General features: G+C 39.1%; 1 protein-coding gene across 1 annotated transcript in view; it reads right to left on the bottom strand.

Annotated features, from left to right (window-relative positions):
- The window catches only part of LOC107116028 (protein eyes shut homolog), a 300,578-nt gene that overhangs the window by 27,856 nt on the left and 249,998 nt on the right, over positions 1 to 22,724 (bottom strand). Inside the window, 3 exon segments of the mRNA XM_015417875.1 lie at positions 13,641 to 13,815; positions 16,542 to 16,686; positions 20,911 to 21,077. Coding sequence (XP_015273361.1) covers positions 13,641 to 13,815; positions 16,542 to 16,686; positions 20,911 to 21,077 — 487 coding nt within the window.

Raw genomic sequence — 22,724 nt, 5'->3', positions numbered from 1 at the left:
CAGCTCAGTTCTTATATTCACTTCATACGTCTCTTTTTCATAATACATCTATAGGTAACTTATCCTTCAACTGTTATTCATATACATTTATCTATTCTCTACTATCTTTTAATTTTCAATAGTTATCAAAGCAAATCAAATTGTCTTTTACATCCCAGCATTTTTCTAAGTATTCTTTAAAGTCTTTCCAGTCTGCAAAAAATTCTTCTGCTTCCAAGTTATTAAGTTTCCTTGTCATTTTGTCCATTTCAACCATAAAAAGTAATTTTTTTATCCATTCCCCAATGTCAGGGACCTTATCTTGTTTTCAACATTGAGCATATGTCATTCTCGCAGTTGTGATCATATACCACATCAATGTTCTTTTTGCCATATTGACTTCTTCCATTTTAAGTCCCAAAAGTAATATTTCTGAATCCTTCTTAAATTTACATTTCACAATTTTTTCCATTTCAGCATGTATTTCAGTCCAAAATACTTTTGCTTTTTCACATGTCAACCACATATGATAAAATGAGCCCTCTGCCTTTTTACATTTCCAACATTTGTTTGACATATTACTATTCATATTTGCAATCTTTTTTGGCATCATATACCATCTATACATCATCTTAAAACAATTTTCTTTTAAATTATTACACGTTGATATTGTCATTGCATTCTTCCATAAATATTCCCAAGATGACATCAATATTTCTTTATTCATGTTAACTGCCCATTTTATCATCTGCTCTTTAACTGTCTCATCTTCTGTATACCATTTTAATAACATCTTATACATTTTAGAAATGTTTTTTACCCCCCTCAAACCATACTTTTAAAATATCATTAAATTTTCCCCTGAATTCAAAAGCTTTTTTGTCTTTTCTAAATAAGTCATTAATCTGCCTATATTGTAGCCAACCATACTTAAATGCCAAATCCTCTTCCATTTTCATTTCAAATGTCTTTCCCACTGGTTTCAGCATGTCTCTATATTGTACCCAGTCTTCTCCTTTATGTGTCGAAAAAGGTTTTAAAACCTCCGCCGGTACAATCCAAAGTGGTCTCTCATCCGAGAAGAACCTTCTATACTTTGTCCAGGTATCAAATAGAGTTCTTCTAATATAATGATGTTTAAAAAATCCATCCATTTTTATTTTTTCATACCATAAATAGGCATGCCAACCAAATTTTAAATCATGCCCTTCTAACGCCAACAGTTTCTTATTGTCCAGCATAATCCATTGTTGCAACCAGGTTAGACAAACTGCATCATGGTACAGCCTCAAGTTTGGTAACTGAAATCTACCTCTTTCTTTTCCATCACATAGGCTATTTCGCAGACAAAGTCTTGACGCTCTGCCGTGCCCTTCCTGCCACAATTGAAACAGTGAGCAAACTTGAGGTCCTTTGCGTGTCTTCACAGGGTTTAGAATGTTTTGACCCGCTCAGTCTGGAGGAAGTTGACAGACTGCTCATATCTGTGCATCCAACCATGTGTCGCCTTGATCTGTGCCCTTCCTGGCTCATTAAAGTGGGCCACGAGGGGTTTCGAGGTGCTGTAAGGGAGATTATCAACAAGTCCCTCCTGGAGGGACAGTTCTATGAGGCACTCAAGGAGGTGATGGTCCATCCTCTCCTGAAAAAACCAATATCTGGACCCGGCTGGATTGGCCAACTATCGGCCAGTATCCAATTTGCCCTATTTGGGCAAATTGATTGAGATGGCGGTGGTCACACAGCTTCAGAGCTTTCTGGATGACGCTTCTGTCCTTGATCCATTCCAGTCCGGCTTTCACCCAGGTCACGGGATGGAGACAGTGCTGGTTGCCCTTACTGACGACCTTCGGAGGCATCTGGATTGTATTATCTGGAAGTATTATTATTAGTAGTACTTGATTTCTTACTAGCACTTATGATAATGGAGAGTTTTATTATTGTTACTGTTTTAATACTGTATATAATTTGTTATTCATGTGTTTTAATTTTTTTGTAAGCCGCCCTAAGCCTTCTCCAGTGGGGAGGGCGGGGTATAAATTGAATAAACAAATAAACAAACAAATAAATATAACATTCTCCAATATGGGGGGAGTGGCAGGGAGTGTCATTGTTTGCTTGAGGTCCACAAAATATAGCTCTACACAGAGCAGTTGGCTCAGTGAACAGGTGATTTCTCTTCTGTCCACCCAACGACCTTAATTTAGAGAGTTCTGAGCAATTAGCAATACTATTTGGTTGTTTTGCAGGGTTAAACTGTCTGTTGCCCTTGTAGTTAGCTGCCCTGGTTTGTTAATTTGAGATCTGAGAGTAGTTGAAGGCAATCCTCCACTCCTCTGCATTTTTGCTGAGGAGGCAATGGTTGTGTTCAGTACTCTCTGATTGATTGCACCTGGCTTTTCAAATTCATTTAACACATCTTTTAGGGCATCCAATTTAGTTGAGATTGTGTTAAATTGTTGGAATACAGCTACCAGAGTGTCTGCAGTGAGTAAGCATTGGTCCCCTGCAAACTTTAGCAGATCATCTTTGAGTGTTTCTCCCATATTTTCTCCCAGAGCTACCATATCTAAATTAATGGTCTTTATATTAGCTGCCAGGTGGCACACTTCCTCCCTTTCAATCAATCAATCTAATCCCGTTCCATCTGTTTATTACGGTCAGAGACCTATCAAATAGCAACATATCATAACAAATTTGTGATACAACCAAATGTAGCCAAATAACAAAATATACAATTCAAAACAGACACAGCCTAAAACCTGGGTATACAAATTCCAATACCGATTCTAAAATTTTAGACTTAAAATTGGTAAAAGGTTAAATGTTTCTGTTTAGCAACTTTTCCTGGTGTTTTATAGCTTGAATAGTAAATGTCATCACTTTATAGAAATTTCCTGGTCTTTATCAGCTAAAAGCTTATCTAAGTAAAATCTGGTATCCCTCCCTGGCAATATGTAGACCACTCGAATATTCTGATAAAGTTTACACTCAAGTAGTACATATTCTTTTGTCTCTATTTTACTCTCTCCACAGATACACGTTCTTTCATCATATGGACGCTTTTTATATCTGCCCTCTGTAACTGCTGAGGGCAGCATATCCACTCTCATAAGAGTAAATGCTCTTCCGTAGTTGGCTTTGTCGAAATTCTGTAGGTATGCCATCATTACAACTTGGTTTAAGTTCTCCTTGCCTGGAAGATAACCTTTAATCTGTGATATATCATGAAGTCTCTCAATATCCAATATTATTTGTTTTAAAAATGGTTTAACAGAGCAATAGTCCATCTGCATAAAGAACTGTTTAGAGAGACCTTAAAATCCTAATTTGATCTCAGTTTCTTTAATCCAAAATGGTATTGTGGAGTCCCTCAAAATTATGCTTGCCAAACCAGTGGATTTAGACGCTAATTTGTGCCAATACAGAATAATAGCAATCCATAGACAAGCCTTTAAAGTAAGCATGCCAGTTTCCAGGCAAATCAAAGAATTAGAGACAGCTGGAGGGACCTGTAAAATATGTCTTTAAAACTTGGATTGGACTGTTTCTAAAACCTGCCAGTGAGATTGGTATGGGGTTATATTCAAAGGAGCCCCATACAATAATTGGACAAGAGGGTTAGCCTTAAAGATCTTAGCTGCTTTCATTGCGTTCTGACCTCCCAGGTTCCAGTAAAATTTCTCAAATGTGTCCATGCTTTTAGTTGCACTTGTAGTAATATAATCCATGTGTGCCTTCTTCGAAACTGAGGATTGGAAAACGATTCCTAGATATTTAAAGCAGTGAACCTGCTCAATGTCTACTGAATTAATCTTCCAGTGATATAATGTTGGGTTATTAGCAAACACTAGGACCTTCAATTTCTAGTAATTAATTTTCACACAATTAGACTGGCAATACCAAGCTAAGATTTTCATAGCTTGTCTGAGACCAATAGGAGTCCTGGATAGTAACACAGCATCATCCGCATACAATAGAAGGGGAATATGTTTCTACACAATTTTTTTTTATTAATACAATTTTATTTGGATAATATACATTTCAATTATGCCCACATCAGTCTACATCCTTTTCAACTTTCTCCTCCCTCCCGTTTATAGGCTTCCCACAGCGCTCCCACCACCCGTTCATATCATTACTCATTATATACTTCCGTTATGTTATCACACAGCTATAGGTAACTTATATTCTATTACTATCTTAATATATCCAAAACTGTTCCCTCTTGACTTATTCTAGTAGTTTACAAAGCAAATCAAGTTATTTTTAACATCCCAATGCTTCTCTAAATAATCTTTAAAATCTTCCCAATCCACAAAAAATTCTTCAGCCTCCTCATTTTTAAGTTTCCTTGTCATTTTGTCCATTTCTGCCATAAAAAGCAGTTTTTCAACCCATTCTCCAACTTCTGGAATCCTGTCTTGTTTCCAGTTCTGAGCATATATTATTCTTGCAGCTGTTATCATATACCACATTAGTGTCCTTTTTGATGTATTAAGCTCCTCCATTTTTAATCCCAACAATAGTATTTCTGGCTCTTTTTTAAATTTTTTTATATTTAGTCCATACATCATAAAGTGTTCTTCTAATATAATGATGTTTAAAAAAACCATCTGCTTTCACTTTCTCGTACCATAAATAGGCATGCCAACCAAATCTGCAATCATGTCCCTCTAAAGCCAACAGTTTCTTATTTTCTAACATAATCCATTGTTTTAGCCAAACAAGGCACACTGCATCATGGTACAGTCTAAAGTTCGGTAATTGAAAGCCACCTCTCTCTTTCGCGCCACATAAAATCTTCATCTTAATCCTTGGTTTCTTACCTGCCCAAACGAACTTTGAAATCTCTTTTTGCCACAAATCAAATATTTTTACTCCTTTTACAATAGGAATCGTCTGAAACAGAAACATCATACGTGGTAATACATTCATTTTTACCACTGATATCCTTCCCAACAATGACAAGTTCAATGTATTCCACTTCCTTATATCCATTTGTATTTTTGGCCATAACTTTTCATAATTGTTTTTGTATAGGTCAATATTCTTCATTGTCAAGTCAATGCCCAAATATTTGGTCTTTTTAACTATTTCACACTGAGTCAACTTTTGCAATTCTTCTTGTTTTTTTCCATCCATGTTTTTACACATAATTTTCGATTTGTTTTTGTTGATGTAGAACCCTGCCAAGTCTCCAAACTCTTTAATTCTTTCCATCAACACTGGTAAATTGTTTATCGGTTCTTCAACTACAAACATTACATCATCTGCAAATGCTCTATATTTGTAAGAAAATCCTTTGTTTGTCAGACCTTTTATACCTTTATCTTCTCTTATCTGTCGCAGCAAAACTTCCAAAATCCATATAAATAATAGTGGTGACAATGGACAACCTTGCCGTGGCCCTTTTTGCACTTTGAAAAAGTCCATTGTTTCACTATTTATTACCAACTTTGCTCTTTGTTCCATATATAAGGCTTCAATTACATTCATAAATGCATCTCCTACCTCCGTTTTCTCCATCACACTGAACATAAAGTCCCAATTTAAAAGCTTTTTCTGCATCTAGGAAGAGGAATCCTACTTGTTTTTCCGGATGTTTATCGTAATACTCAATTGCATCCACTACAACTCGAATATTGTCTCTAATTTGCCTATTAGGGAGAAAACCTGCTTGCTCTTCTTCAATCATTTCTTGCAGGCACACCTTAATTCTTTCCAAAATAATTCTGGTAAAAAAATTTTAATCATTGTTTAGTAACGAAATCAGTCTATAATTTTTTACATCCGTCAAATCTTGTGTCTCTTTTGGTATAAGTGAAATCGTTGCTTCTTTCCATGACTCTGGAATCTTCTTTTTTTCCCTTACTTCGTTCGCCAGCAGTTCAAAGATTGGGGTTAGCTCTTCTTTCAATTTCTTATAGTATTTTGCGGTAAAACCATCTGGTCCCGGAGCTTTTCCCAATTTTGTATCTTGAATCACTTTCACTATCTCTTCCCTCGTTATTGGCTTGTTTAATGTTTTCTTCATATTCTCAGTCATTTTGGTAGTTTTTGTTTATCCAGAAAACTCTGTATTTTTTCTTTCTCAATCAGTTTTTTTACTGAATAGTTTTGCATAATATTTAAAGAAAGCTCTCCGTATTCCAATACTATCAACAATTTCTTTACCTTCATCTACTATCTTATTTATAATTTTGTTCTCTCTCCTTTTCTTCAACTGCCAAGCCAAATACTTTCCTGGCTTGTTCGCTCCTTCAAAAGATTTTTGTTGCATTCTTTTCAAGTTCCAGTAAATCTCCTGATTCAAAATCACATTAAGTTGCTCCTACAGTAGGTGAATTTCTTTTATTATTTTCTTTTTTCCCGGCCTCTTCTTCAGTTCTTTTTCCTTTTCCCCAATTTTTGTGATAAGTTTGTTCTGCTGTTCCAATTTCATTTTCTTCTCTCTGCTGTTCAATGATATCAGTAAACCTCTCATTACTGCTTTATAGGCATCCCATATTGTCTGAATATCCATATCCGTAGTCCTGTTTATTTCAAAGTATTGTATAGTCTCTTTTCTGATAATTTCAATTGTCTCTTGTTTGTCTAATAAATCTTCATTTTGGAAGCATGCATCTCAGGGTAGTTCAGATGTTCCCGAAAATCATTTATAAAAAGGTTAAATAAAAAGGATGCCAATATACAGCCCTGTAACACCTTTTCCGGCCTTTATGGCTTTCATAAAATGACCTTGAAAGTCTGTCCTGACCTGGATTTTAATATTCCCGTATAAGGCCTCCATTAAAACCAAAAGTCTCTCATCAATACCCATTACCTTCAACCCATAAAAGTCCCCGGTGTACCAAGTCAAAGGCTGACTTGAAATCTATGAAGGCTGCATAGAGGGGGGAGGGGGATTGTTAATTGAGTATTTAGTAATAAGATGATCTAGGACAACACAGTGGTCCACAGTAGAGTAGCCCATTCTAAATACAGCCTATTCCTCCCTTAGGATTTTATTGTGCTCAGTCCACTCACAGCCGGCTGGCATACAGCTTGCTTACTATACTTAAGAGACTAACTGGTCTATAATTGTTCAGGTCCCTTTTGTTGCCTTTCTTGTAAATGGATACTATGACCCTAGTGTCCCAATATTTTGGGATTCTGGCTGTCCTATTTCCGTGAATAATTTTGCAAGCAGTGGGGCCCACCAGGCTACATTTTCTTTAAGTAGTTCCACAGAAATCAAATCAAGACCAGGGGCCTTCCTCCCTTTCAATCCCTGCTGTGTTGTTCTCACGGGGGTACAGCATTTGAGTTACAGCTTGCTTTAGTGCATCTCTATCTTTAGCTCTTGTATTAGGGGAGGTAAAAGATATTCCACTCACCAATTCTTCCCAGAATGAGTTATCTACACACAACTGTTTTGCTGACTCGAGGGGAGAGACTGTTGGTGAATCAGAGTTCCTCCTGAGTTTTTTCTTATATTTCTTCATTTCTTTCTTTCTTTCACTCCTCCTATCCCACAAGTTAGAAATATTCCACCGCTTCTAATCAGTCTGTCTTGCCACTGACTTTGGCTGGTTTATACTTAAGAGATAGGCTTAATTAACTCTGGTTTTTTCCCTGGCTATCTTCAAAGTATTCCAGGGTGATACAATTGTCCTTAAGTTATCTTGCTGGCACTTGGATTCTTTGCATCACTTTAATATCTCAAAATATTTGATATTGAGATTGACAGGTCCCACAGGGCACATGTCTCCTTATCATGGGTGATGACAATGGCACCAGGCCCCTGCCTGAGTTGGCAGCACAGCCAGAGTGGACAGCATCACCAGAGCTGGAAGCCGGCCCCTCTGACTACTTAGGAGTTTACAGCTTGCCACCACCAGTGCCCAAGTCAGTAACCCTCACACCTGGTCCTGCAGCAGCCGATGAGGTACAGGTGCAAACAGAAAGCCTGCCAGATTCACCTCCATGGGTGGCTCAGCTGAGGGAGTGGCTCCGCAAGGACTTAGCAACCCCTTGCCGAGACACACACTGGCAGGGAAGGTGAGCGCCGAACCCTGAGTACTAACAGGAGCAGTGCCACCACTCAGGGAAGCATGGCCAGAGGCTCCTGCTCAGGAGCGGGCTCTCCATGGAAGTAATGAGTCACATCTGTGCTGACCTTGCATCCACCCTCTGCTCCTGTTCTTGGACCTCGTTCTTGTTTGGATTTCTGGCTTCCTGGCCTTCTGCTTCAGCCAACCACTCTCTCAGACTCACGATTCGGCTCTTGTTCTGTCTCTCCTGGCTATGACCCCCGGGCTGGACCTGACTCCTGCCTCTCAGCCCAGTCTGTGACACTCCTCTGATAAAGCATTCCACCAGGACAGGTCTATGATGGAAAAAAACATCACCCTGATTGAAGCAAGATGGACTTCTTGTGGGCTAGTCAAAAAATGATGAGTGCAAGCAGAGTGGGGGATTATATCAGGAGAAGCAGTCCTTCAGGTATGCTGGTCCCAGACTATTTAGGGCTTTAAAGATTATTATCAACACCTTGAACCTAATCTGGAAACAAATTGGCAACCAGGGTAGCTGCCTCAAGATTGGTTGTATATGTGTAGGCCAAGATGAGCCAGTCAACAACCCAGCACCTGCATTATGGATCCCCTGAAGTTTCCAAAGTATCCCTGAGGGCAGCCCTACATAGAGCACATTGTAGTAGTCCAGTCTGGAGGTGAACATGGCATGGATCACTGTGGCAAGATCAGATTAGGCCAAACAGGGGGCCAGCTGGCAGGCTTGATGTAAAAAGAAAAATGCTGACCTTACCAGTGACCTTACCTCTTTGTCCAACAGAAGTGAGTAATCAAGTCACACCCCCAGGCTCTTCAGTGCATCCACTGAATTTAACAGGACTCCATTAAGAACAGATAATTGCAATCCCACCAGAGACCTAGCCTTTCTCAGCCACATGACATCTGTCTTTGATGGATTCAGCTTCAGCCAGCTCTCCTCCAACCAACCAACCAACCAACCAACCAACCAACCAACCAACTACCATGTCCAGACAATAACTCAAGGCTCAGAGGGATGCATCTGATTGCTTATCCAGCAGGAGAAAGAGTTGGGTGTTATCTGCATATTGATGGAAGCCAGTGCCAAATCTCCTGATGAGTTCTGCTAGAGGGCACACACATACACATGCATATTAAACAACATTGGGGACAGGACAAACCTCTGTGGGACACCACATCTAGTGCATGCAAGGAGGTGACCTGGGTCCTTGATAGCTGCCCTCTGACAGTGTCCCTTATTCATACAATACACAATTCATAATCAGGGAATAAATAATTTAACATAAGTCCTGTATATGACTCACAAAATCCAAAACACTTCAAATTGTTCAGTCCCTCCTAATGAGCAAGATGCTTCACAGTGTAAAGTGGGAGAACAAGAAGCTTCCAGAAGATATCGACTTCAACAGTTCTAAAAGAGGAACACTTGAATGGTTCCAAAAGAAAAACAATGGGATTGCCGGCTTCCTCAATATGCTCCACATTTCACCAAGTGGTAATTGACTAGGTCCTTATACCAATGGCATATATCTTCTAGTTTCTTGTTGAACTGTGACTTCCCTTGGCCGTGAAAGTAAAAAACTTTTTAGTTATACCTTTTACCCTGCTTCCATTCTTCTCATTCTTAGAAATGTTATTAAATTTGCTAGGTGGTATCAATTATATCAACCAGCAGTAGATATCCAGAAGCCTGTTGATGCCAACAGATGTGACTCTTTGACTTGTGTGGCTGGCCAATTGAAGTCACACAGTGAGATACGGTCCAGGCAACAAGGAGGGTAAAAAAAGAATTTATTCAAATAAATGGGACATCATAGAGCCAAAACATCAGCCCAGATGCCCAGTGAGTAACAGCAGGGATCTGACTTATATACTTTTGTTTCTCCTCCCAATTTTACATCACCGCTGACATCATTTACACATGCTCAGATTGATTTTGTTTGTTTGCAACATTCATTAATCTTACATTTGACAAACAAGATGTTACTGGCCACATTTCAACTTTATAGATCTTTGATGATGTAGGTCCCTGTCTTATTAAAAATTATATGTGCATCTTCTTGGCGGTTCTCCCAGACATTCTCACCTCTGAATGAACATACAGGCTGAGTTCATACTGAGTACAAGATTTAACTTTCCCCGTTACAATATGGTTATTGAATTTTAAAAAGATATTAAATCTAAAGTAAATGTTCTGCTTTTGCAAAAAAAAATGCCATTTTGCTTTAGCCAGTAGAGGTCCTCCTTGTATAAAATATAAATTCTGCACTTTTAATTGGCCTTTTTGATTGTCAAAAGACTCATGATTAATATCTTCTGTTTCTGACTGAACTTTGAGATAATGACACACCTGGTCATTGGCTATTGGTAGCATCTTTGGCTATTTCTTTCTATCCAAGCAAACAAACTATTTGCCTTAAAATAATGAGTGCTGCTGAAAAGGTATACATGCACACACACACACATATTGCTTATTGATCAGAATAAGGTTTCCAATAACTCAATATTAGTAAGTTAAAGCATTTCAAACTTAAAGAAGAAAAAGTTAGTTTGATTTTCCTTTTTAAAAGTACTAAAAATTATAAGCAGTAACGAGCTTCTGAAACTGTTCTTTTGAAGCAGAAAGCCTAGACATAAATCTTCAACTTTCGACAGGTCATTACCATGGATCGTTCCAGCCTCATTAATAGTGTACTGATGTCTTTTGATGCTGGGATACCTGTTTATTAAGAAATTCCTTCTTTGACAATTAAATAGGATATAAGAAAGCTGTTTTTACATTTCTGCCTGGTATTAACTGGTTTGCCAACTGTTCCAGGAAATCCCAAATCTTTTCCCAAAGACCTCTGAAATATAAGCAATAATCATTAGATTTTGTTCATTAGACCTTATCTACACTGTGATTGTGATATATCTCTGGTATAATCGTGAACTGTTACTATCTAGATATTTCACAACACAATGCATTATTGTTTAATTATTAGGACAGGCCATTCAATTTTAGATTGAATTCTTTTCAACATAATCAGCAATTAGAATGAAATGGGGACAGGACACTGATGTCACAATCTATTATAGTTCATCACAAGAACATTTTACTTCTCTGCCTTTAGTGACATATTACTCTTATGTCTGGAATCGACCAAGAACAGAAAAGCATTTATCTTTAAAATCTATTCTTAGTGCCAAAAACCAACTGCACTGTTGGGGCCAACCCAAGAATGAGGTTAAATCAAGATGGCCATATCAGATAGCCATTTTTAGGTACCATGACTAAAGGTCTGCAAATGGTTAGTTAATTACATTTTATATTGCCACAAAAGAGGATAATACTTAGGTTTATCAAAATACTTTGTGCCAGCCATGGCCACTGAAAATAATGGCTATAGTTTCTAGGACTTGTAAATGAAGACTTTTTCTCCCTTAAATATTTCCTCTTTATAAGACATTAAAACTAGAACACTGTTGTCATAACTAAACTTCAGATTTAATATGGTTTAATAGTTATTATCCCTTCCTAGAGAAGCCTGAGAGCTATGATTCTAGGACAGGACACAGGGAGCTCTCAATACTCCTACCAAATTATGTTTCCCAGGATTCTTTGGGGGAAGCTGTGATAACAAAACTGGCACAAACTGACATACATTTAAAATATAACTGTGATTACACAGAATTTGGTCCTGAACTAGAGAATCAAGAAAGTAACAGAAGGCTGTGTGCCTAGTATTGCACTTGTGTTCATCTCACAATTCCAGTCCAAGTTGTAGAACAGAAGGTCTCTGACACTGCTAACCAAGCTGTTAGCTGGAACTGGCAGACTATCAAAGTCAACCCCAAACCCAGTCCTTTTAGACAACTGACTTCCCTTGAGTTAATCTTTTCGTGATTGTGTCTCTGGACAGTTTTGCTAGATATGTACTGCATCACTTCCTGCTAGATTTAAGGTTTTCCCTTTCACACACACCCACAAACTGCTTCAGATATGCAGCATTGATCCTTGTGTAGATATTAGTTTTGCATGTGTATGGCATTCACACATAATGCTTCTCCCTGTGCCTTGTCACATACAAGCAATAAACTCATAATAATAGATTTCAGTTTAGTCTAGCAAGAACAGAAGACCTGTACAACTTGGTCTAGAAGAATGGACTTTAGGTACTGATATATGTTTACCTTAGACATAAGCTCAAGTTATTAACATTTCCCAAAGTATGTGAACTATTTATGTGCTAGTTTCCCATCAGTGAAAAAACAAGAACACTAAACATCAGGTGCTTGTTCATATAATACTTCTCTTGCATGGTGCTTTATAACAAACCACATAGATCTTATCTAACACATAAACATTTCTTTTTTATATATATCAAGGGTAGCTAGCATTACAAACACATTATTGGAAGCTTTGCATGCCCTTTGATTTTTGTTACAAGCACTTACGTTTTACCTGCATGAGATATACAGGTTCACCCAGCCAATAACCAGAATGTGAAGTTTGTCTTTAGAATTAAATTCCACAGGAAATGTATGCTGGTTCACCTACTTAAATCAGCAGTCCTGTCCCTATAGCAACAGGCTCTCAAATTTGAATGCACTACACATCATTTCAGAATGGAGGTGCTGTCACAGCAAAACAATTTCTCAAAATTGCAAGTGCAAAACCCTTAGGAGGGAATTACTTCCAGGAGCCGAAACAATATTTTAAAGCAAACCCAGATCCCAGAGGATACAGTCCTTTTAAAGAACTGAGCTTTTAATAGAACAAAAAAAAAAATGGTTTTTGGGCTCCCAACTGCAAAAGCTTGTACTGACAGGAAGCATTTGCTGACAGGAATCAAAGGTGACCTGTCTATTAACAGCTTTGACAAGTTGCTTTCTCTGAGCATGAGGAGGATTCAAGATGCAACACAACTATTGTGAGGCAACAATAGGAAAAAGCACACAAAAGAAATGCTTGTTTCCTTTGAAGAGGCAACCTGCTACTCAGGGAGTCTGCTGGTATGGGCCATTAAAACTACAGTTAATATGTTACAGATGTTAACTTAATAATAAAAAAAGCCTATCAATCTCTAACCAAAACATGACTGCAGATAGTAGACCCCTCACTCTCCCAGATTGTTGTATAAATGGTTAGAATAGAAGACCTCTATTTTGCCCACAACTGACACAAAAGCATCCTTTGAGTGTGGACAAGCACAAGAGGAGGGAACATCATGCTTGACAGCTTCACTGTGCTTATTCTTGCCTTTTGACCCAACCCACAGGCAAAGGCATGGCTGGAGACTGTGGAGATAATGGCAGCACTGATCATGCTAGAAGGGGAACTGTGATTAGTGGGAACCAAAACTTTGGGATGGGGATTAGAGGTACCAATAATTATGTGGCTGAGTTCTGCGGGTGCTTGGATGTGCCAGGTTGGGAGAAGGGTGGTGTCAGTCACATGAATGCACAGAAACACAGTCTATTATATGAATCAAAGTTGCATGGAATAGGCTCATGCAACTTTTTCATTTAGTCACAGCCCAATGTACTTGAAAATCACAATGTAAGTAAACAAGAATGAGATAAGTTCTTTCAGAATTGTTGATGAAACAGCAGTACACTTACTAAACAGTAGAACCACTTTCCACACATGTCCCTCCATTCCTGCAGTTTATCAGTTGGCATGGAGATTGGTCACATTGTCCTACATTGCGACCAGAATTTGGATGGCCTTCTGGAATACCCAGTGCTTTACACTGTGGATCCCTTCCAGTGCAAACTTGAATGTCAAAAATGCAACCTTTAGAGAAAGAAAGATGAGAACCAATGCATTCAGAAAGGCTTCAGAAACCAAAGAAATATGAATACCTATTTTTGCTTTGTGCATCAACTATACCACAGTGGGAAGGCAGAAAAATTTATCTCAATTTAATCCAACTCCTGTTTGGTTTTGCTAATTCAAACAGGGCTCCATCAAGCCTGTTTTGGCCCTTATAGGCTCAAGCTTCAGGTTATGGATCTTAAACGAAAGGCACTACCCAAAACTGCCAGTGAATGCTCCTCTCAGTGTTATATCTCATCAAGGAAATAAATGTTCTCTGTATTTAAAGGGGGGGTGCCATTTATACCTACACATCCTTCATAAGCAATGCAATACACATTAAGTTTTTCCTTGGACATATTTTATCATTGTTCAAAACATAAGAAACCTTGTCTTCATGAATCTGGATCTAGATGAATCTGGAAAGTGTGTACCTTCCATGAGCATATATATAGAATCTGTTAGATTGCCAATTTTCCTGCACTTTTTATGAGCCTGATATTGTATTTGTCTATCTTCATCTACAGCTTCTTTATAGGTGGCTGTCAGGCTTCCAGCATGCTGATGTATACTGCTAGTGGGCTTCATTCAGCTTAGAGAGTCACAAATCAGGCAGATCTGGTACAGCACATTGGGGAGGGGGGGCAGTTTACAGTGCATTGTTTTGTTGCTTTTACCCAGCATGTAGTTTGCTGGTCTTACCTTATGAGTCTGCTAATATCTGACAGAAATAAAGGACATTCTGATCAAGTGGTACTTGATTGCCAAGTGAAAGTTACACAGAGATACATGAAGACATCGAAAGAAAACAATCAGCGATTACACAGTAAACATGATAAGACCAAAAAACCCCTGTGCAGAAGGACACTAAGAAAAAAACAGAACAATTTACTAATGAGTAACAACAATATAACTGGTAGTAATTCAACTAAGAATACTACATATGTAGTATTTACAAAAATCCAACAGGTAAATCCACAATTTTTTCAATAATCCAACAGGTAAATTTTCAACAATTCAACAGGTAACTCTACAATTTTTCAATAATACAACAGGTAAGTCTACAATGAACCTAGTAGTAATTCAACTAAGAATACTATATATACAGTGTTTACATAAATCCCACAGGTGAGTCCACTATTTTTCCAGGTAAATTTTCAACAATCCAAGAGGTAAATCTGCAATATTATTAATCCAACAGGTAAATCTACAATGGACACGATGAAGACTCCAGATTTCAGAACTTCGTTTCGAAAAGTCTTCCTCAGTAGAGGCTGATTAAAGAACTCTTTAAGGACTCATCAAATGTTTCCAAGGTAAACAGCAAAACAGCTTTCCAATTTATAATGAAAAATATTAATATGGCATCCAGTCAATATTCATAGGGGAAATCTCCAAAGTCTTATGTTGCTGGTATTTTATTGAAAAATTGTAGACTTACCTGTTGGAGTGTTGAAAATTTACCTGTTGGATTATTGAAAAAATTGTGGATTTACCTGTTGGATTGTTGTAAATACTACATACGGTATGTAGTATTCTTAGTTGAATTACTACTAGTTATATTATTGTTACTCATTAGTAAATTGTTCTGTTCTTTTCTTAGTGTCCTTCTGCACAATGGGTTGGGTTTTTTTGCCTTATCACGATATCTAAAGAAATACACAGTCAAAGAAATCCTGGTAGGATTGTCATGGCAAATTGGGTAATGCTGGAGCAGGTAGTTGGCTGAATGGTTACCTGCCCACCATCCAAATACAGAAACAATACTCAGTACAAAAGTGAACAAGGTAATGACTAAGCATGCCAGAGAACACTCTGAACCAGTTCTCCCAGGGCCATACTAGATGTGACACTGTCCTTATGGCCCTCACAAGGGCACTGCTGCCATTTAAAAGTAATTTAAAATGCTGCAAGGGCCCAATCTTTATCAGGCCCACACCATGGCATCTTGTCCCCCCCCCACCTTTTTAAGTGCTAAAACAGCTTCATGGGGGGGGGAGGTGTGGCTGTATTGGCATTTGAAAAGGAGGGGGGGAGAAGACTGTGATGCTTTGGAGCCAATCAGGATAAACAGCATCCTAATGGTAGCCATGGGGATGCCATCAATTCTAGTTGGTACAAACTACCAGTTTAAAAGAATGGTTAAAATCCACTGGGGATGGAAGGGTGGTGGGTGGGAATGCATGAGGGGAAAAATCCAAGTTGAACTTCATTGCCGGTGTGAAGGCAAAGGCATTTGCAGAGGCAATGAGAGGGAAATGGGGAATTGCCCCTGTGTGGATGTGACCAGAAATGGGCCAAATACCACAGGAGGTCCTCATTACTCAGTGCTTCTTGAGTTACATGTAGGTCTACCAAAGTATGCGCATGTGTACAGCAGATAATTGCAAATGGCACCACTCTCTGTGGGAGCCATTATATAACTGGTTTCAACTGGCAAACACAAAAAGTAGATCCTTCAAGCTCAAAGTATGCCCAAATTGGCTCAATCTCCCCATGGAGTTTTTTAGGGGAATGCTGTCACTTAAAGAAGCTCAGAAATGGCATACAAGTCCCTTGTACTGCTTCCAACCTGATTGCAAGGTAAAATGACGGTGTGTCTTGGATCATCTGTGAATGCTAGGAAAATGTGTATTTTATTTTTTAAAAATCATTTAAAACAATCATTTTCTAGGCAAAGACAATGTGATGAAAATAATAGTTACCTTGAAAGCCATTCTTAAAATTGGATCCATTTGGCAAGAGTTCTGGAATGTATTCAATATAACCTCCTACATAAAACTGACTGAAGACATTGAGCCCAACTAATCTTCCTGGAGCTGTAACCGTTTTATTTTGATGATCATCCACCTTTGAAAAAAGAGAGATGTTATTTATATCAAATGGAACAAGTATCTCTTAAGAATGTGTTCTTGCATATTTCCCACCAGAGATACATTACTATGAATTAACAACAATGGGGACAAAATTATTGCAAAAACATGTTTAATGTTGCAGTTTTTAATCAGTTGAATTCTAAATTTATCAAAGGTTCTTAATTTCGAGGTCATGATTCAAAGAGCTCCTGAGATGTTCAAATACTTTAATAAACTCAGATATGATGAGAATCATTCCATGGGCAACACTGCTGGAAGGAAAAGGCACAAGTGAAGGATGGACTCTCCTAAAAAAAAAAGAGCTCTTGCAAGCTCAAGCTGTCGCTATTCCAACAAGAAGGAAACATGGTAGGGGATCCAAGAAGCCAATTTGGATGAATAGAGAACTGCGTGATGTGCTAAGGGAGAAAAAGGAAATGTTCAAGAAATGGAGGCAAGGACATACCTCTAAAGAAGAGTATCTGTGGGTTGCTAGGCGGTGTAGTTCAGCCACCAGAGAGGCCAAAGCTCACAGTGAGCTAAAGCTGGCCAGGGATGCTTGCCACAACAAGGTGAGGAGCAAATGCAAGATAAAAAAGGCAATGGGCCCACTGTTGGGTGAAAATGGAGAAACTCTGTCAGAGGACAGAGAGAAAGCAGAAAGGCTCAATGCCTATTTTGCCTCAGTTTTTTCCCTGGAGAAGAGAACAGGCTCATTTAGAGATGCTAGCAGGCAAGTCACAGCATCTGGGCTGCTGGTTGACATGGACAGAGAGGTAGTTCAGAAGCACCTGGCTGAATTGAATGAGTACAAATCCCCAGGGCCAGATGGAATGCACTCAAGAGTGCTCAAAGAACTTTCTAGAGAGCTTACAGAGCCTTTGTCCATCATCTTCCAGACCTCTTGGAGGACGGGAGACGTGCCACAAGACTGGAGGAGGGCAGATGTTATCCCAATTTTCAAAAAAGGGAGGAGAGATGACCCAGGAAACTACAGGCCAGTCAGTCTGACCTCTGTCCCAGGGAAGATACTGGAGCAGATTATAAAGGGATCAATCTGTAAGCATCTAAAGAATAACTTGGTGATCCGGGGAAGTCAGCACGGATTTGTCCCCAACGGATCCTGCCAGACCAACCTCCTTTCCTTCTTTGATCGAGTGATGAGCTTTGTTGTTTACCTGGAATTCAGGGTTCCCCATCATATTCTGATGGGTAGACTAAAAGACTGTGGACTGGCCTGTAGGATAGTTAGATGGATAGGGAACTGGTTGGAGAACCGCACTCAGAGAGTAGTTATCAATGGCATTTCATCTGACTGGAGTGTCCAGTGGGGTGCCACAGTGCTCGGTTCTGGGCCCAGTACTTTTCAATATTTTTATAAATGATTTGGATGAGGGTGTAGAGGGGCTACTCGTTAGATTTGCATATGACACCAAACTGGGAGATGTAGCAAACACACCAGAAGATACAGATAGATTTCAATGAGATCTGAACATGCTGGAAAAGGGTTTTGTTAATTTAACAAGGATAAGTGCCGAGTTCTACATCTGGGTAACAAAAATGAGGAACATGCATACTGGATGGGAGATACACTTCTGAGTAGCAGTGTGTGTGAACAAGATCTTGGGGTAAGGGTGGGCCAAAAGTTAAATATGAGCAGCCAGTGTGATGCAGTGACAAAAAAGGCTAATGCAATCTTGGTGTGTATCAACAGAGGCATAAAATCCAAATCACAAGATGTCATACTCCCGCTGTACACTGCATTGGTCAGGCCGCACCTGGAGTATTGTGGGCAGTTCTGGAGGCCTTACTTCAAAAAGGATGTGGACAGAACGGAGCACATGCAGAGAAGAGCAACGAGACTGATTGGGCGCCTGGAGACCAAGCCCTATGAGGAAAGGTTAAGGGACTTGAGAATGTTTAGCCTGGAGAAGAGGAGGTTGAGGGGGGGACATGATTGCTCTCTTTAAGTATTTGAAGGGCTGTCACTTAGAGGAGTGCAGAGAGCTGGTCCTGTTGGCAGCAGAGGATAGGACTCGCAATAATGGGTTTAACTTATGGGCAGGAAGGTAATGGCTGGATATTATGATAAACTTTTTTACAGTAAGAGTTGTGCAACTGTGGAATGAGCTGTCTAGGGAGGTGGTGAGCTCCCCCTCACTGGCAGTCTTTAAGCAGCGGCTTGACACACACCTGTAAGGGATACTGTAGGCTAATCCTGCATTGAACAGGGAGTTGGACTAGATGGCCTGTATGGCCCCTTCCAACTCTGTGATTCTATATGATTCTATTTCTGCCCATGCAGCAAAGAACATCCAGTTCTTATGTTATGCTGGAGACTATCATCCTTTATTAAAAGTTTCAAGTTTAGATTATAAACAAGGGAAAGGGGGAAGGAGCTGCTTTTGAAAAGGGACTGCTGTTCAGGAAGTATAGATGTTGACATCACCATGTACAATCATAAAGCTTGTAAACAAACGAGTCTCTAGAGAATATTTTAAATTACTAGTTTACATAATGATCGTAGTAAAGCTTTATTATATTTTGAATTAAATTATTTCTTTAGTACCATGAGGCTCTCCAGGTTATGAACAGGAACACATTTACACTACAAACGATCAGTTAAAAACAATAAAACTAGTGCCAATAACAGCATTAAAATAGTAAAAAAAAAAACCAAACAGCAGCAGTAGAATGTTAAACAAACAACATTCTAGTTCAACAGCCGATAAAAATGTCAAAATGTAAATAAGACATGACGTTCCTCATACTGCCACACTTTTTCAGCCAAATGTATCTCATAAGACAGTGGTTAGAATAAAAGCGAAAAGGCCCCCCTGACCTCCCTGGATGAAAAACAAGATCAAAATGTATGATAAATAGACATCCATAGGTAGAATGTATGATAGATATACATCCATAGATAAGAGCCCTAAATGGTCTGGGACCTTCAAACCTAACGGAATGCCTCTTCTGAGATGCCACCCCCCAAAATTTAGGTTCTCCAACCCACAGCCTGCTTGTGGTGCCTGGTCCCAGGTATGTTCACCTGGTATCAGTTGGGCTCAATGTCTTCATTGAGGTGGAACCAACTGGCAGACGGTGCATGGGCCCATAGGGGCCACACAGCAGAGCTCTTCCATTTAGCTTTTTATTAGTTAGATCTGTATTGGAATATTGTAAAGGTGTACTTCTTTTTGTATGACTGGTCTAAGGACTGTAGAAATAAATAATAATAGTTAGATTTGTTTATGTGGGCTGCCTTTTAGTTTTATTTGTATTTTTTTAATTTATTATATTTTAGCAATTTTTTGCTGCCTCAAGACTGCTTGGTGGCAAGAGGTGGCATATTAATTTAATAATAACAACAATAATAACAGCAATAACAACAACAACAACAACAACAATAATGCATTTGGAAACCTAACCTGTGGTGCTTCACAGTGTGCAATTCTATCCCCCACATTTTCAATCTCTATGTAAAGCCTTTAGTCAAATCATTTGTAGCTTGGGGGTTGGTTGTCATTAATATGTAGATGATACCCAACTCTATATATCCTTATCCAAGTGTCCTGGTGGTGCAGTAGAGGTCCTAAATCCCTGCCTGGCTGCTGTGGTAAATTGTCTAGTAGCAAAAAACCCTGAAACTAAACCCTGAAAAGACAGAGGTAATGTTGGCTGGTAAAGTGCTGGTCTTGAAGGATACTGTGCTCCCCACTTTTGATGGAGTTCAGCTGACCCTTGCTGACTTGGGGCTGTACTGGACCCAATGTTCTTCCTGGAAAAGCAAGTTAATGCAGCTACAAACAAGGCTTTCTCCCAGCTCATCCTATCCCATAAAACTCATCCTATCCCTTAACTTGAAAGGGCTGATCAGGCCACCTGGATCCACACCACAGTGACATCCAGACTAGACTACTGTAATGAACTGTACATTAGTCTCCCCTCAAAATCAGTTAACACACTCCAGTTGGTGCAGAACACTGCAGTTTGGCGCTTTGGATCGAATTTAGAAACAGATCAACATCTGTACTTGCTGTAAAACTTATTTCAATAAATGTCTGTTGCAGAAAAACAATTTCTATCTGATGAATTAAGCTTTGAGTCATGAAAGCTTATACCCTGAAAATGATTCTTGGTCTCTGTGCAGCTACTGGACTCTCACTTAGTTCTGCTACTACAGACTAACACAGGTACCCTCAAGAAAAATAATTGTTACCTTAAGCCATCCATCCTGAAGAGATTTGCCAAGACTGACCGTGTGAACATGAAGCGTCCTGTTTATTGGATCACTAATAATAGTGGCTGTTCCAGATCCCAAGTTGTAGCTGTACACCACACTGCCATTGCGCAGGCCTAACACCAGGAAATCATCACCATTGAGACCTGAAGAATTGATATCATATTAAAGTGGCAATCTAGGAAAGATAGACTCTCATTTTTAATGTAGAATCTGTTTTCATCTTTCCCTTTTCTCCCTCAGCATATCAGAAGGAAATGAGTTGTAAAAGAGAAAGGACAACAACAACAACAAAATGAAAGAAACCCTTTTGAGTGCTGAAAAACATAATTTTGTTTGTTTTCTGGCACAAAACCAGTGAATTTTGAAGACGTTCCTATTATTTTTGCATTTCTAGCACAGAAACGGAGGGCACCTATACACTTTAGTTTCATACAAGCAGAACAAAAATTAAAAACACCTTCAGAATTAGCCCTTTGTGCAATGACGTTACATATATGATTTTGGCATGCAAAAGGCTAATTTTTATTTCATTATGTTATAAAACATGTTGCGTTGTCCCTAGGAGCCACAACTCTTGGGGTTATGGCAGTGTGTATAATAGGACTTGAAAATGTTGCTTGCCTTTGTTCATGGTCTCCACAGACCCCAGGGCAATCCTATGATTGCTTTACTCCTTCAATTCTGCTCCTCAAAGATCCATGATATTCAATCTAAAATTGTCAGGTTCCACGCAGTTTCGGCTGGAAGCCTCGGTTGTGCCATGGGAGTGCTACGCTTCCCAGATGTGCTGGTGAGATCGCGCCTGGAAACTCCGGCTGTTTTCCATCTCACTTGTGTGGCTTCTGTTCCGTGTGACCGCAGCCTTTGTTTTCTGGCACAAAACAGGTGAATTTTGAAGACGTTCCGATTATTTTTGCATTTCTAGCACAGAAATGGAGGGCACCTATACAGTTTAGTTTCACACAAGCAGAACAAAAATTAAAAACACCTTCAGAATTAGCCCTTTGTGCAATGACATTATATATATGATTTTGGCATGCAAAAGGCTAATTTTTATTTCATTATGTTATAAAACATGTTGCGTTGTCCCTAGGAGCCACAACTCTTGGGGTTATGGCAGTGTGTATAATAGGACTTGAAAATGTTGCTTGCCTTTGTTCATGGTCTCCACAGACCCCAGGGCAATCCTATGATTGCTTTACTCCTTCAGTTCTGCTCCTCAAAGATCCATGATATTCAATCTAAAATTGTCAGGTTGAAACCTCTGGATTAAAAATGGAATGAGTACTAATCCAGACGGAACTGGAAGAATCTCTCATCCATATGGAGAGCATCTATAAGGTCATCACAGTTGGTAACCTGAATATTGCTTTCTAATTAATTCTTTAACCCAAATTCTTTCCATGTAAGAATTTTATCATCTTTGAAGTACGCAGTGTTTTAAGTGGATCAAATAATATTTCCTTATATATAATTGAGTAGTGGGGTGGAACTTTCTGAACATTCCACATGCTCCTAAATCTTGCCTGTTGCTAGGCAACCAAGATTGGTTCTGTCAGTAAAAGGCTCTTTCCACACCTATTTTGGCCTTTGGGAGAAAACTCATTGGGGCCAGTCCTCCTGACTAGGGTTGCCAGCTCCAGGTAGGGAGATTCTGTATCTAAGGAAGCCAGTCTAAGGAAGCTAGGGTCTGGGGAGGGGAGAATCCTCAGCTGAACAGAATGCTATAGAGGCCACAGTCCAAAGCAGTTCGTTTTCTTCAGGGGGAGAGAGATATCTGTTGTCTGGAG

This window comes from Gekko japonicus, unplaced genomic scaffold (genome assembly GCF_001447785.1).
Source record: "Gekko japonicus isolate JY-2015 unplaced genomic scaffold, Gekko_japonicus_V1.1 scaffold512, whole genome shotgun sequence".
NCBI classification, from domain to species: domain Eukaryota; kingdom Metazoa; phylum Chordata; class Lepidosauria; order Squamata; family Gekkonidae; genus Gekko; species Gekko japonicus.
The sequence above is the reverse complement of the archived record's forward strand: the minus strand, read 5'-3'. Positions and strand labels throughout refer to the sequence as shown.